The sequence below is a fragment of the Morone saxatilis genome, unplaced genomic scaffold (assembly GCF_004916995.1).
Source record: "Morone saxatilis isolate NCDOM2014 unplaced genomic scaffold, NCSU_SB_2.0 Contig15, whole genome shotgun sequence".
In the NCBI taxonomy this organism is placed as follows: domain Eukaryota; kingdom Metazoa; phylum Chordata; class Actinopteri; family Moronidae; genus Morone; species Morone saxatilis.
In genome coordinates this window covers 17782999-17796118 of record NW_023339707.1, presented here as the reverse complement: position 1 = coordinate 17796118, position 13120 = coordinate 17782999, and the positions used below count along the sequence as shown (strand labels likewise).

The 13120-nt window shown below is 39.1% G+C and overlaps 2 protein-coding genes across 2 annotated transcripts in view; both read left to right on the top strand.

The window, feature by feature from the left end:
* Positions 1-3488, top strand: part of LOC118324881 (fibulin-2-like) — a 28622-nt gene extending 25134 nt beyond the window's left edge. The window contains exons 13-17 of the mRNA XM_035657377.1: positions 125-250; positions 650-766; positions 875-1003; positions 1410-1533; positions 2005-3488. Coding sequence (XP_035513270.1) covers positions 125-250; positions 650-766; positions 875-1003; positions 1410-1533; positions 2005-2362 — 854 coding nt within the window. The 3' untranslated portion in view covers positions 2363-3488. The remainder of the gene's footprint in view (positions 1-124; positions 251-649; positions 767-874; positions 1004-1409; positions 1534-2004) is intronic.
* A 6891-nt stretch (positions 3489-10379) lies between these two features.
* Positions 10380-11847, top strand: LOC118324795. Its single transcript, XM_035657263.1, has 6 exons — positions 10380-10711; positions 10785-10847; positions 10948-11052; positions 11128-11169; positions 11260-11388; positions 11485-11847. Exons 1-6 carry the CDS (start codon positions 10408-10410, stop codon positions 11766-11768), a joined length of 927 nt encoding a protein of 308 aa, XP_035513156.1. The 5' UTR covers positions 10380-10407; the 3' UTR covers positions 11769-11847.
* Positions 11848-13120: the final 1273 nt, after the last annotated feature.

The window sequence follows — 13120 nt, the reverse complement described above, 5'->3', positions numbered from 1 at the left end:
GTCCCTGACGGCCCCTCATAAAACCCACTCATGCTTGGTTGCACATGTGCACTTGCACACGTGGGTGCAAACTCAATGCAATACACACTTACAGGGGTATGATGACACTGCCTCTTCCTCTCAGATGTAAATGAGTGCTGGCGCTACCCAGGCCGCCTGTGTGCCCAGACCTGCGAGAATACCCCAGGCTCCTATGAATGCTCGTGTACCTCTGGCTTCCGCTTATCCAGCGATGGCAAGACCTGTGAAGGTGTGTGTGCATTGATGTCGGCCTGCATGGGTGTGAGAAAGAGTGTGTGCATCCATGTGTACATGTTGGTGCATGTGGTTGTATGTTTTTGTGAATCTGCAGGTGAAAATATGTCTCTGTGTGTGTATGTATGTGTTTGTTGGTGTACCAGTATGTGCATGAACAGTACAGATTATTAGACTGTGTCGATATTAAAGCTGGCCACTATACAGCTTATTGCTGAAGAGGGACGGTAGTTAGTGTATTTAGCTGTACATCATGCCATGCCTTCAAGCAAAAACCAGTAAAAACATAATCGGCTTAATAACAACATCTTGTTTATATGTTAGGATAAATACATTTGAAATCCTTTGATCAACTGAATTGTGACAGTAATGAGCTCTAACCTCTAATCTCCAGATGTGAATGAGTGTTTGGCCAGCCCATGCAGTCAGGAGTGTGCCAACATCTATGGTTCCTACCAGTGTTACTGCAGACAGGGATACTACCTCAGGGAGGATGGGCACACCTGTGAAGGTGGGGCACACTCCATTACAAATCACAAATACCGTATTTATACCATACTTATGTTCAGACACGTTTATGAATCAATTGCACATGATTTACTTTCTCCTTGTCACCCAGACATTGACGAGTGTTCCCAGAGCATCGGCCATCTATGCACCTATAAGTGTGTGAACGTTCCTGGCAGTTACCAGTGCACTTGTCCTGAATATGGATACACCATGTCTCCAAATGGACGCTCATGCAGAGGTGAATGCCCCTCTAAAACAAAACAAACAAAAATGCATGCACCCACTGTACTGTAGCTGCTTTAATGCAGTTTGTCAAGTGAGTTCTACTCTGAAATAGATTTTAAAAATGTCTCTGCACCCATTTAACTCTATATAGAGTGTGTAGTAATTGTTCTGCTGAGATAAATATAATTGGTACTTTTACAGTTGCTCAGTAATTACACAGGCTATAAAACTTTATTGGACTTAAAATCTTGTCTCGCTAATTTGAATTTTTTACTTGAGCAGTTTTTCCCCACATGGACTTTTTTTTGCATGTTTCAGCAATGAGGCTTTACCTCGAAGTTCAATTGTCCTGTGACTAACACACATTTCCTCAGCTCCAGGCAGTAAACAAGCCCTTGTGCATTATCTGTGTGTTTTAGATATTGATGAGTGTACGACACGGGCCCATAACTGCTCTCTAGCTGAGACCTGCTACAACATCCAAGGAGGCTACCGCTGCCTTTCTCTCAACTGTCCACCAAATTACCGCAAAGTGTCTGACACGTAAGTGATCCAATCAGTTTAAAACCTATATCAATGTTCAATGTGATGCCTCGTGGATCTTCCAAAAGGTTGACATTCTGTTATTTTTTTGTGATTCACACAAGGTTGAATAATTATGTGATGTCATTTTTGGGATGGTTTCCTTTAAAAACAAGAAGAGAGATACATAAAAATGTATTTATATATATATATATTTAAAATAAATCAGGAAAAGTCATTAATCAGCTTTAGATACATGCGTGTTCTTTGTTTGGTTTATAACACTTTTTGGAGATATTAGCTTCTTATTGTTTCAAGTATTAATGTAGAGAGAATTAATGGGAATTATTATCGCTTAACTTATCTGACCTTCCCCTATAAGACAACACACTTTATGTCTTATGTAAAGAACTTTAAATTGCCCTGCTGTTGAAAAGAGGTACACAAATAAAGTTGCCTTACCTTACCTTACCTTTCCTGTGCCCCTTGTAGGCGGTGTGAGCGGATCAGCTGTCCTAACTACCTGGAGTGTCAAAACTCTCCTCTGAGAATCACCTACTACTACCTCAGCTTCCAATCCAACATCGTCATCCCTGCTCAGATTTTCCGCATTGGACCTTCCCCTGCCTACTCGGGAGACAACGTCATCATCAGCATCACGCAAGGAAATGAGGAAAACTACTTCAGCACCCGGAAGCTGAATGCCTACACAGGTGCTGTGTACTTGCATCGACAGGTTGAGGGTCCAAGGGATTTCTTAATAAATGTGGAGATGAAGCTTTGGAGACAGGGGACGTTTACCACTTTCCAGGCCAGGATCTACGTCTTCATCACAGCCAACCCACTCTAACTTTTAGAGATGTGCTGTGGCTACTACAGAACTTAATTCAGTTCCAGCGGACTCATATCACTATTTATCAATGTCATAAGGTATACCACTGTCTGTGTTCGATGATTGGTTTGAGTAGTTAATCTTGCTTATGTTGAAGTAAATATTAAAACGTTGCTGTAAGAGGAGTGGAATATTCAGAAAGAAACTGTCATTTTCTGTTTTCAAAGCAATTGCCTTAAAACCCTGTAATGTCAAATTAACGTTTTCTTTAATTTCTCACTCGAATTGCGAATAGGCAGTACGTGTTTATTTTCAAAAACCCATTTAAATCTGAATCCAAAACTTTAGAGATGCAAAGATATTTATTATACCACGAGAATAAAACCATTTGCCATTGTCTTAGTTATCTTAAGCAGATGTGAGTAAAGCAGAAAAATGATAACAGGCAACCTTTAGCTTGTACCCAGCTCTTTTTTTTCCAAACTGAAAGACTTTTATCCCAGTTTTCTGTTATCAGATGATGATGTATAATTTGATAACATGGTGGTAAAAGCCGAAGACATTTCTTTGTAAGAGTTCCCATTACAGTGCCTAAACAACTTTGTCTCTTTTCTTTGACCCTGTGCTGCTGTTTTTGTTTTGTCTTTGAAGTATTTTATATTATATAATTTTATAATACTCTATATGGTGTATTTTTTGTATCAGACACATTATGGATGGATGTATCATATTTTTCATGCTAGATTCATAAACTGCAAAGTATTTTAGTAAAATATAAAAAAAAAACACCAATGTGGTTTGGGGATAATTGACAAATGTTATTTATTAGGAGGAATATGAATTTGTGTTTTTGTTTTATAATAATTACATATATTTCACCTGACATACTTGTTTGATTATGCACCAATTCTTGCCACTGTATACAGTGAACATTATTCCTCAGTAAAGTTGTTAAAGTATATAATCCATTCTTGTCAGGGCATGTCACACAGTAAATATCCATGCCTATTTACATACCTGTTCACACCTTGCTAGTGAGCTCAACATGAGCGTCATCCATCAACACATGCCTGTTTGACACGCACACACACACACATTTAATGATGGCTAATAAAAGCAATGATCATGTGTTGTTTGATTTCTGAAATAAAATTATTATAGTCTTATATTTATGTGTAAGGTCTCATAAACTCTAAGTTCAAAACCAATCTACCATAGGTTGTAACATAGAAAGAGTTACACTCCCACCTACAGGGTGAATGCAGTTCTACTCCCTAAACTTTTGGCTTTCTTCCAGACAACACTAGTGTCTTATACAACAGAACAATCTCAAAAAAACATAAGGGAATATGTACCAAATCTTCATTAATCGTGAGGGTATTTTGAACCAACTAAAGTATATAAAGGTTTTATAAACAAATGAGTAAAGATAATTTCCTTTTTAATAAGCTATAAGCTGATCTTCTGCTTCTGCTCAGAGTTCGGCGAACCTCCTGGACCTGCTGTAATCATCGGAAAGGGTGTGGGTGTCCCTGTGACAGCTGTATTAATGCATGTTGCACATCCAAACAGAGCTGTGCGCCAGTATTCTGGTCTCTGAGATGAGTTATACTGTCGAAGGTCATTTCAACAAAAGAGACGGATTTCTGCAGTAATTTTATACAAAACAATAATAGCTGGTTAGTCCCAGTAGAATGAAGGAAACATTCAGTACAACTTTTTCATTCTTTGGGATCTTAGACGTTCCTCCTGACATAACTCATAATAATAGCTATTTGTGTGTGACTGACTCAAGATTTCACACACACCCAGTGACTGAGATGCCACTCTTGGTATGTACAATACATAACGAACCCTAGAGCTGTGATTGATGCCTCTTTCCCCTAATTAGCTTTATCTGCTCCTCAAGATTAGGTGGTGCTGTGTTTCAGGGACAGTGAATCACGCATGGCAGACAGGGGAAGATACACACATCTATTATTGGTTTAGAGACAGTGACAGGAAGTTCTGAAATCTCCTGGACAAAGGAAGAGGGACTGTAAGAGGGTTATAGGACTGGATGGTTACAGAAGAGACAGATAGGGCCATTAAGCCACTGTTCATCATTAGGCCTGCTGTGTAGCGCCAGTGTTTGTTAAATATACACTGATAGCATGTCCTATTGAACCAATCTTGAGGTGAATTACACATATGCATGTAATGATATGATTCTGCAGAATTTTTGCATTGAATTAATTTATCTTTGGTTGCAGGGGATCTGAGGGACAATTTGGGAAAATGAGGGTTTAGGATAATGAATGGGAATGTTCTCCCTGCAGTCAATAGTAAATGATGACATGCCCTTGAGCAAACCACTCAACCCGCATTGCGCTCGGGGGGATGCTTTTTTGGGTGAAAATTATTGGGTCAAAACTTACTTAATGTGGGACATCAGCGCACTAAGAGTTAACTTCACCCAGTACTCATGGAACCACCCAAGACTATGGATTGTTTTCACCCAGTGTCAGTGTTATTTTTTAAACTTTGAAAACTCATATAATCATTCTCTTTTTAAACTTTCATGTCAGTGTTTGTTATTGATTGTAAATAATATGTGTATCTTGAGCCGTTTTTTATCTACAGAGGGAGTGGGTCCTCTTCTGTGGAGGTCATTGGGTTGAACCACCGGGCCTTTCAGGTTTTTCATGAGTTTCGCAGCCACTGTAGTTTCTCCTACACGCTTGGTTGAGAGTGGATTCAGTGGTTTCAGTTGGTTGCAATCTGCAGTCTCACTGCTAGATGCCACTAAATCCTGCAAACTAGTCATTTAATATTAAAAATAACCCTGAGAGTGGGTCAAAACAAAATGTTGGTACTGGGTAAAGTTTGCCTAACTGGTTAATTTTTTGGCCCAGTGCTGAAGTATGAAACTGTGTAGCATGTTATTCCACATCTCTCTCTTACTTTTTGTTTCCTGTCATCTTTCTCCTTTACACTGTTTAATTAAGGGCATGAAATGCCCCAATTATTATTAATAATAAAGAAAGTAAAGACAATCTTATAGCCCAATATCATAAGTCACAAATTTGCCTCAAGGGGACTCTGCCTCTGTAGAGCATTCAACACCCACTATCCTTAGACCTTGGATTCAAATAAGGAAAACTCCCCAAACTCCCCATAAAAACCATTCCCCTTTAAGTCTTATTTTATTGTATTATGCTGAGACATTCTTTGCTGAGAGTTTTCTGTTGAATTTGAATTTTTAATGTATTTTTTTGCGCCATGAACAAAATCACATTCACCTCCATTGTATAAGGTAGGGAGCAGAAATCTTACAGACTGACAAAACCCTGGCAAATAAACTCAAAACTATCTGCATGCATATTAGGTGAGTGAGTAGATCTCTTTGTAATTTTAACAAACTGATTCATAATCATGTATTCCCAGATACAATAAAGAATAAGAAATAAAAGTCTTTGTCATTTGTCTCTATGTGACTACTGTCAATCTGCACTGGATACAAAAATAAAAAAATTATGATGATGGTGATGATGATGATGATGATGATACACAAAATCTAACTACTCTTAAAAGGCCACTTTAGGAGGGAAAAAAACACTGCAAGCGACTGTACAGCATGTGTCTGGATGGAGGTCGGCGCAAAGGCGGGGTGGGGATGGAGTGTGATGAGAGGAGGAGGAGGAGGGTGGTGTTACAGACACGCTTGTCTTTGATAGCTCAGGTGGTCATCACCTGAGGGGGAAACAAGCGTTAATGGGCATTCTCAGCAGCAGACAAGCACAGGCTAGCGCTCCCTCTTCCCCGGCTGCCATAAACAGGGGGAAGTATGCATCATTAGATTAGGCTCAGGCTAACTACCCGCAGTGGAGCTCACTTCGTACAGTAGCTAGCAGTGTGTAGAGTGCACAGACTCAACCTCCGGCCTCCCACTGCTCAGTGTGATTGGCTGGGAAGGAAATGGGTCTTGAAGCACAGCAGAGTGATTGGTCAATATGTGGAGTGATTACCTGCACCACAGAGAGAGTTATTATTGTAGATTATGTTATGTGTCAACATTTCTATTATAAGCAATTATATTGACAATAGAGTATGATGATTGATCATTGACAGAATGCCTTAATTACATGAGGAGACAATAGAATTGCCCATGAGAGTTCAATTTCAGTGAAAAACCTAATGGCCAAGTTTATTAAAAAGTAGAACAACCCTGCAGCAAATGATTTAAATGAGCGGGTCACATTTACTGTATCTGGCCTTGGATCTGGGCATGAAAAGACACAAGGCGAGCACAGAAAAAATAGGTTAAACAACAACAGGATTTTTATAAATTACTCATAACAGAAAAGTACACAGCTAAAGATGATGTTTGTCTTACTGTAACGCCTATGGGAACAGAAAAAATGAGCAAAAAAGTGAGTTGAAAAACAGACTGAAAGACAGCAAGAGAGGAATTTGCCTGAGAGGAGAATGAAGGAAGGTATGTAAGTTTGCCTGTCACTTTGAGGTGCCCGATAGCTCTGCCTAGGTGTCATCTTATCACATTTCAGCAGATATTGCACCATATCCCTAATATTCCATCTTTCTGAATTGAATTAATCAAACTGCATGCACAGAAAAGTCTAACTAAGCTCTTAAATCCGTCATTTTGCCTCCAGTCGGAGAAAGCCAGAAGGAAAAGATCCAGGTTAGAATATGAGAGCCCCGAGGGCAGATACAGAGGAAAGCAAGGCTCATCCTTGCAGGAGTAGATTGACCTGAGGGGAAGCTCTTTTGCGAGGCTCTCTGGGTGGGAAGATTTACTGGAGTCTTAATCACAGGTCGACGCTATGGCAACAGGTTCTCTGACCAATGGGAGGGAAACCACAGGTGATGCGTTGCCTTGTTAAATGTCATTTTGACAGAATGTAATGCCAGATATCTTTGGCATGTGTGACTTTTGACACCACAAACCATGTTTTTAACTTTCTGGGTGTACTGTATTGTCTTATTCAAAATTAGGCTAGGGCTGTATAGTATGAAATGTATCAGTTCACCAAAATAAATCTTGCTAGTTGTGTGCAGCCATGCTGATAGTTTTGGCTTTATTTACTGAGGTTTTAAGAATTCATTCTTTGAGATTGTGCTGCCACAACAATACAAAAACTCAATGTCCTTGTCAACAATTGTGATCAAAAACTGTTTTCTGCATTTGTCCAGATGAAAACTGTTGACACTGTGTTCTGTGGATTGGATGGATTTTGGATTTTGATTTTTTAAATGTTTTACTTCAAGATCTCAAATGCTGGGTAAATAAAAGCATGTGCAGATACACCTTAATAGTGATATAAATATGTCTATTGTCAGTTCGTCTGCCGGCAGGTCAATCACTTTGGTCCAGGCTGAAATATCCCAACAACTATTAGATGAATTGCCATGATATTTGGTACAGATATTCATGGTTCCAAGTGGATTAATCGTAGCACCACCAGCAGGTCAGGTTGACATTTTTGGTTTCAGTGAAATGTCTCAACAACTTTTGGATGGAGTGCCATAAAAGTTAATATCCCACTCCCATCGGATGATTTATAAAAACGTTTGTGAGCGTCTTTTTTATCCAGTGCCATCATTTTAATTTCTTCAGTACTTTGGTTTATTGTACTTTTATTTGATGCTAATTGGCAAATGTTTGCATGATAACACACTAAAATAAGATGGTGAACATGGTGGGACTCTCTCAACTCTTTAACATCCAGTTACTATGCAGATAAGGAACCAGCTATAAATATACATAGGCTAGGTGACTAATTCATTCTAGATTTAAAATGATGTTCAAGCTGGTATTTAAAAGATTTCACTAAATTATTTTTGCCATTTTACAATCATCAACATCTATACATCATAATTATATTTTGTCTCTGTGGAGATTTTATTACTTATAATGAAGATGATGATGCGGTAGACCAGTGTATCAGTAGATCATCTGTTATGCAAATAATTTGTGTTTATCTAACTGCACCGCCATCACCTTGAGTTTTGATTAAAAAAAGAGGGCCACCCCAATTTAAGTGGTGAAATTTCACAATATTCAGCAAATGAATTTGCAAGATGCAACAGGTACTGCACTGCTTTCATGACTGTCTACATACCAATGTGACCGCAGTCTAACTATTACTCTCTTTATCTCTGCCCCCTCCGGCACCAGGATAGAAAACCCTGTGTTCTCTTTCCAAAAAAACTCTTCTTTAAAACGTCTGTGGGATATGTACATTTGTTTGTGTTTACCCCTACAGCAAGGTTTTATGACAGGTCTGTCATTTATAGAGAGCAGAGTGAGTACAGGATACTGAAAAATAGTATTAAAAGACAATTCAGCCTCTTCTTGAATGATTAGACATGAAACTGCACAGTGTATCTGCTGTTCTACTAAAGACAACATTCTCACTCAGTTGTGTTCTCTTGCCCACCACATAAGCGCTAGCAGTGTTTTGTTAGAAAGATTGATGCCTGTGTGTTTAAATCCTGTTGTATGTGGCAGTGAGCAGTTTCATTCTGACTGACAGCTGCTCAATATTCTTATTCATAAACACAAGCAGCAATCAGCATAAATCATGTCATTCACTGCACTTTATACGCTTCAAGAAATATTTTTTTAACGACAGGTTGATTTGTTGTTATTTCTGTCTAATTGTCTAACTTGTCACTGATGCACACGCTTATGACTCACAAGAAACACGCCCAGATAATGGTCTTGTTGCAGTGGGAAATTTCCTAACTCTTCACAATAACTTGCGGGAAGCCTAGGGTACTGTAAGGATGCCCGTTTTGCACTCAAGGCATATAAGATCCAGTTCCAGCTCCATTCTGGAGAACACCTGACAAATAGCGATTTTTCTGGCTGACAGCAAAATCCACAGACCACCAATGGAAAATCTCATCATGTTGCAACATTGTTAGTGCAAAGGTCTCGTCAGATCTGTATTCCTTATCTGAAGCAGAGTGGGCAATGATATCCAATGCTGTTTGTGTATGTAATCAAAAAGAAGGCTAATAATAACTACATTCTCACTTAAAGGTCCAGTGTGCAACTCCCTTGCATCAATCTCCCCATCAAATCTAGTCTCAGTGTTTGGTTTGTCCATTCTGGGCTACTACAAAAACATGAAGGTTCAAAATGGCAGACTCAATGGAAGGCGACCCGTGGCGTCTGTAAGTAAAAAAAAAAGGCTTATTCTAAGGTAATAAAAGCATAACAATTCCTATATTCAGGTGTCTATATATTAATGAAAACATACCTATGAATATTATATTCCATTTCTGCCAATAGAGCTCCTAAATGTTACACACTGGACCAGTGTGTTTAGTTGCATCTAGCTGTAGATTTGAACCAACTGAACACCTTTCGCACCAGTATTCGACGACCTGGGAATGAAAAGAGGCTGTGAAGTGTGTTGGAGGAACTACAGTGGCAGTGAAAAAATTGAGGTTGTAGTTAGTGATGGTGTTTTACTGAACTGCATTATATCGAAATGTGTTTCTAATATTTTTTCCCCTCATGTTTGTAAATGCAGTGGGAAAAACATTATAAACAAGAAAGTGCAGTCTAGTTCACACCAACTACAATTGTTTTTTCTACAGTGTCAATCAAAACTGAACATTATTAGCTTATTATTCTTTTAGTAGAATATATGACTGAACTGTTGTATTGAATTGCATTTGATTTTGCAGGTGTACGTAATAAAGTGGCCACTGAGTGTGTGTTTTTTGGGTGAGATGGGTAAAATAATTAAACGAAGAAGAAAAACAACTTTGCCAATATAAAACTTTAGATCGGCGGGACTCCAGATACAACCACCCACTCACCATCTGTGTTGAGAACCACTGAGTCACTATTACTGCTCTCACCCTCCTTCTATCTCCACCACCTGTCACATAACTCAAAGTTACAGGTGTGCTTTCTCACAGCTTTGGCAAATCACAATCCACCTGACATATCTGCCCTTGAACTTATTCATAAATAGCCATTGCAGTGCACAACAAACTGTGGCACAGACAGCAAACTAAGCAGTGCTTGTTTCCAAACGAAGATGAAGACTTCCTTGGTTTTCTTGGTACTGATACTCTGCTATCTTTGCAGAGCTCAGAAACACAGCAGTGACAATGACATCTTGCTTCAAGCTGTTGAGGGCGGGGAAGAGAAGGCTCAAACACAGAGGCCCGGTACTGAAGTTGAGGGAGGTGAACCAGAGCTCGTGCTTCAGTCTGACATCTGGGCTGAACTGAGGATTTTGAAAGACATTGTAATGGAGCAGAGATTGGAGATATGGCACCTGACAAACAGAGTAACAGCTGCTGAGAGCCTGGTGGATGAGTTGCAGAAGGCGAATACAGGTACACAGTAATAAAAGACTCACTTTATAAGAAAATACATGTAGCTGAGTTAACATGAGTGCTGTTGTTGCAGTCATGGAGGCCAGGATGACCGCTGCTGAGAGCTTGAAAGATGAACTGCAGATGGAGAATGACGGTAAACACTATGCCATGCTTTGACAATGTAACCAACCATGACTTGGATATTTTTGTCTCTGATTTTCAAACAATATGATCCCACTTTTCTGTCACTTTAGCTCAAGCTACAGAGCTTGCAGTCACTCAGCAGAAGCTCAGCTCTCTGCAGCAAAGATTGACAGTAAGTGAAGACCGTGTGGAGGAGCTGGGCAAACAGCAGGAAGGTAAAGGTTAAGGGTTTATGATTTGTGTGATGAATTGTGTGCACATGATTATAAATGTATGCCTCATGATTTTAGGACAAGAGGCGGCAGTGCAGGAACTTCAAAATACCAACAGAGGTAAATCAGTTTTGCCTCTGTGTATGTATTTTGCACATGTGTAAAAGTAATTCAGATTTAATTGTATGATGTTCTTTAACTTTTCCACAGTGAGAAAACTGGCTTTTTCTGCCTCCCTTCGGGCAGCTGGTGAAGGTAACACAAGCATCGAAGAATTTCTTCCACTCATCTACAGAAATGTCTTTACCAACATCGGAAACCACTACAACCCAAACACAGGTAGTAATCAGACTTCTTTTATTTGAGAAATTAGCAGAATTGGTTTCAATAACTTCACTTAACAGTTGGGACTGTTGTCTTCTGTTTGTGTTTTAGGTTTCTTCACTGCACCATTAAGAGGAGTTTATTACTTCAGATTTACTGGCCATGTAGCACACTCTGATAGAAGTATGAGACTAAGACTGGTCAAGAATGGAGATGCCACAGTCATGGCGGCTGACCGCGAAACCACAACTGCAGATGCTGAGGACAATGCATCTAATGGTGTAGTGTTGCAGTTAGAAGTGGGAGACGTTGTTTCTGTACAACTTTCTGGAAATGTTTGGGATGACCATTACTGCAGAACAACCTTTAGTGGCTTTCTACTATTTCCTTTGTAAGATATTACAATTATCATCATGAAAGCTACATGCAGGGTCCAATTTGTGTCATTTCACCAATGACTGCAAATTTATTAAAGGTTCTCAGTGACAACACAAAAAGTAGATATTTCTTTTCTTTTTGCACCATAAAACAAGGTTTATGAAAAAAATAATTCAGTTTCTATTCACCTCCACTTCTGGCTCTAATTTTTCTCCCATCTTCTACTGCTTACCCTTATTTTGATAATGCCAAGTCATCAAAAAAGGCAATGATATGAAAATGACATAATTACAATATTATACAGGCAAAACATAATTTTTTTAATGAGTGTTAAAATAACAAATATGCATCTTCAGAAAGCATTTACAGGTTTACATTGAAATAATAAGTTACAGTTCTAAATCAACCAGTAAACCACTAAATCAACCATTTACATTACATGTAAATGGAATGTAGCATAGTTTCATGTTTCACATTTTTATGCTGTATTTGTGTGAATAAACAGTGGAACAATATATATTATGAAATTGAACTGTTCTATAATTAAAGTTGGAGTAATTGTCACTAACGATTTTTATATTTTCTGTAGTTGAACTGGAAGTACATGTGGATGGATGCTACTGTAGAGGCAACTGACCTGTGCCTTATTAGTGAGAATGAGGTCAAGCTTTTTCAAACAAAGCCTTCTAACAAAGGCTCACTTTGGATAAGGTGGACACATTACGTTATGAAAAAAGGAAGAAAAAAACTCAACAAATTCCTCAGATAAAAGTGGAAGAAAATGACATCTCATGAATGTGATCATTGTTTCCTTTCCTTTGGTGTTTCACATCATAAACCTCCCGGAATGCAGCTGCATCAGCGTTTGAGCTTTGACTAAATCCATTCAGACTCTTTGTTGTGCAGTCACTCAGATGGCACGGGCACTCACACGTATGCACACATGTGCACACACGCACGTACACACACACACACACACACACACACACACTTACACAACACCACACCTCAGTTATCAGTCATCTACTATGGCTCTGATAACCATGATCAACACACATGCAAACTACACCTCCATTCACTGTCAGTGTCTGTGGTGAATTCTTTCTCTCTCTCTTTTGCTGCCCTTTACTTTCCCTGTTAGTTCCCACAATGCACTGAGAAGACTATCAGCCACAATTGATCTACAAGCTATCAGATTCCCTCACGGTAAAATTTCACACCCTTGCTGGAAGATATAAGAGTGACTATGTGAAACACATCTACCACCGTGAGGTTTTGTTGGTCCTCGAGACTGCATTCACAAAGAAAAATGGAGGCCAGTATCAAGCAAGAGTGCTCAAAGGAATAATTCAGGTGTGTTTATGGAAAG